The 2,639-nt window shown below is 34.0% G+C and overlaps 1 protein-coding gene across 1 annotated transcript in view; it reads left to right on the top strand.

Moving 5' to 3' along the window:
• The window catches only part of PSMD1 (proteasome (prosome, macropain) 26S subunit, non-ATPase, 1), a 110,156-nt gene that overhangs the window by 89,104 nt on the left and 18,413 nt on the right, over positions 1-2,639 (top strand). The window contains 1 exon segment of the mRNA XM_012652203.1: positions 1,946-2,048. Within this exon segment, the coding sequence (XP_012507657.1) occupies positions 1,946-2,048 (103 nt within the window).

Raw genomic sequence — 2,639 nt, 5'->3', positions numbered from 1 at the left:
AGAGGGAGTAGACCAAATGATCTAAAGTTGCCTTCCAAATTTAATGTAATGTCCTAATCTACCAAAATAATCCTTTGCCAAGAATGATAATAATGAAAATTAAGCTACTGATACATAAGAAATAAAATGTGAGGAAAATTTTTTAAATGATAAAAACTGTATTTTTAAAGTATTCTACTTAATTGGATAAGCCAATGTTACATGTTTGCATTGATTTTTTTTTTAGTCCATCTTTCATTTTTACTGAATGCTTTCCTATTGTTTTGAGTGCAATTTTATATTTAAATTCTTCCCTATAATGTACGTTCAGTGCTTTGTTGAGTGTTTCTTTTTATAAGTTCATGAAATATTTCATAAACCTTTAGCACAAAAAATTTCCATCCTAAATAAGGTAATGTAAGTGTTCATCTAAAATAAGTTCAGAATCAAAGGAATTTGACCTGGTGAACCAGAGTAAAAGCATCAAACCTTAGGATTTTTTAAACTAGAAGGAAATTTGTGATGATCTAATCATGCTGGGTTTTTATAAATAAAGAAAGTAAGGCCTAGATAAGCGAGTGGCTTACAAGTGGTCATGTGGTAGGCAGTAGCCAAGTGAGGTCATTATTTCCCCACTATATTCTTCTGATGCCTATGAATAAAAAAATGATAGCCATATTTAAGGAATATTATTTTGTTAGCAGAAATATTACTTAGTTGCAGAGATAATAGGAAGGACTGGTAGCATTCGGCCTCCATATATGAAGACAGCAATACTTACTGAACCATGAGAAGTCTTCTACACATTACATTACTTATATGTGACCTCATAGAATCCTTACAACAACCACGTAAGATAGGTGCTGTAATCCCTGTAGAGACGAAGAAACAGAAACTCAGAAAAGCTTGTAATTTACCCAGACAGGTTATAAGAGCAGAGATATTCGTAAGCCAGGTTGTCTGACTCTATATTACTCTGCCACTATATCACATTGTTGCCTCGCAGACCAAGACAAATGAACGGAAAAGATTCTGAAGAATATATAATGCAAATGAAGTCATTTTATTAGGAAACTCAAATTTGGTATTTTCTGCTTTTGGCAGATTTGGGGAGCTCCATGATCATGTGCTTCTTGAACAAGCAGACTTCTTCCTGGGTGCCCACCATTTGAAAAGCACTGTTGGGAAAACAGAGAAGTGTAAGACATAGAAGAAGCATAAAATAGTTTCCTTATTGTCACCCAAACAGATTTAAAAGAATCTCTCCCTTTATTTATAAAGAATATATTTTATAAATATTATTTTCTAATTATAAAAGTAATACGTACAAATTTCAGAAAATTCAGAAAAGGATAAAGAAGCAAACAGAAATTACCAGTAATCCTACCCTAAGTGAGTCAGCACGTTTTCCATTTTGTTGTTACTTTTGATAAGAATACTGATTCTGACAAGTCCTCAGAAAATTAATGTGTATGCATAATGAAAATCTTTACTGTATATGTGAATATACTTAATCCAAAATACCTCACACAGGTTAGGTGAAGGGTAGTTTACTTAAAGGTGGAACTGAAGGATTACTTTTAGAAAAACTGCAAGGCTGATAGTAAGCAGAGTAGCCATAATTCAAAGTGCAATGAAAGCCTTAGTGTTCACTTGGACTGTTTAGGCTTACTGACTAACAATGTTACGGTATGAAATTGCATTCAACATTCCCTTGACCTTGAATCATCCACTGTGGAATGAGGATTGAAAACAGAGCTGGTGCTCCCACACCAGAAAAGTCTTAACACCCATGATTTCAACCACAGAACCTTCCTGCCTACAAGTCTGATCCATATTCCTCTCTTTTTGAACATTATGAAATTCAGAACTAAGTCTCATTACCATTTGAGCAATCTGTCCCTGCTCTAAAATGGCACCACAAATGAATAGAATTAGACTATAATTCTTTTTCTTGCTCCTTCAGGTGAATCAGTTCAGACAGCTGTATTCCAAAGTCATCAATGATAAACACGATGATGTCATGGCCAAGTTTGGCGCTATTCTGGCCCAGGGCATACTGGATGCAGGTAAATATTTTTAAGTCTTCCAGATTTATTTATTTATTAAAACTAAGTCTAATGAAATAACTATCTGCTCTGATTATATGACAGTGGAAATTGAGTCTGAGGCAAACTATTCCTGGAGAAAATTTGGAGCCTGCAATTCATAGTGATAATTTTTAACAGAGTCATTAAGAGTACAGACTGTTAGAGTTTGAATCCTAGTCCCTTTACAGTGCTAGCTATATAACCTTGAGAACGTACTTTCCCTCTCTGTTTTTGCTTTCTTATCTTGTAAAGTCTACCTTGTAGTGGTGGGAGGGTTAAAAATACATGTAAAGCAATTAGAGCAGTGCCTGTCACTTAGTAAAGTGCTCAACGAGTGTTGGCTGATTTTTTTTTTCCTTAATTTTCTTAGTATATATAAGTTTTAAACAAGTTAACAGTGAAAATTTTTGAGGAAAACGTGTTTTAAACAAATTCTAGCAACGAAATCACTCTAAAATAAGATTCATGGAATATTTACCTAATAAATGTATGGCATACTATGCTATCTGGCTCCAGAATTCACCACTATACCATGGTCTGTTTCAAAAGATAGAGTGGTGTTCCTTAGCC

Source organism: Propithecus coquereli, unplaced genomic scaffold (genome assembly GCF_000956105.1).
Source record: "Propithecus coquereli isolate 6110/MARCELLA unplaced genomic scaffold, Pcoq_1.0 Scaffold383, whole genome shotgun sequence".
Classification (NCBI taxonomy): Eukaryota; Metazoa; Chordata; class Mammalia; order Primates; family Indriidae; genus Propithecus; species Propithecus coquereli.
Note: the sequence above shows the minus strand (reverse complement) of the source record. Positions and strands in the feature narration are given on the sequence as shown.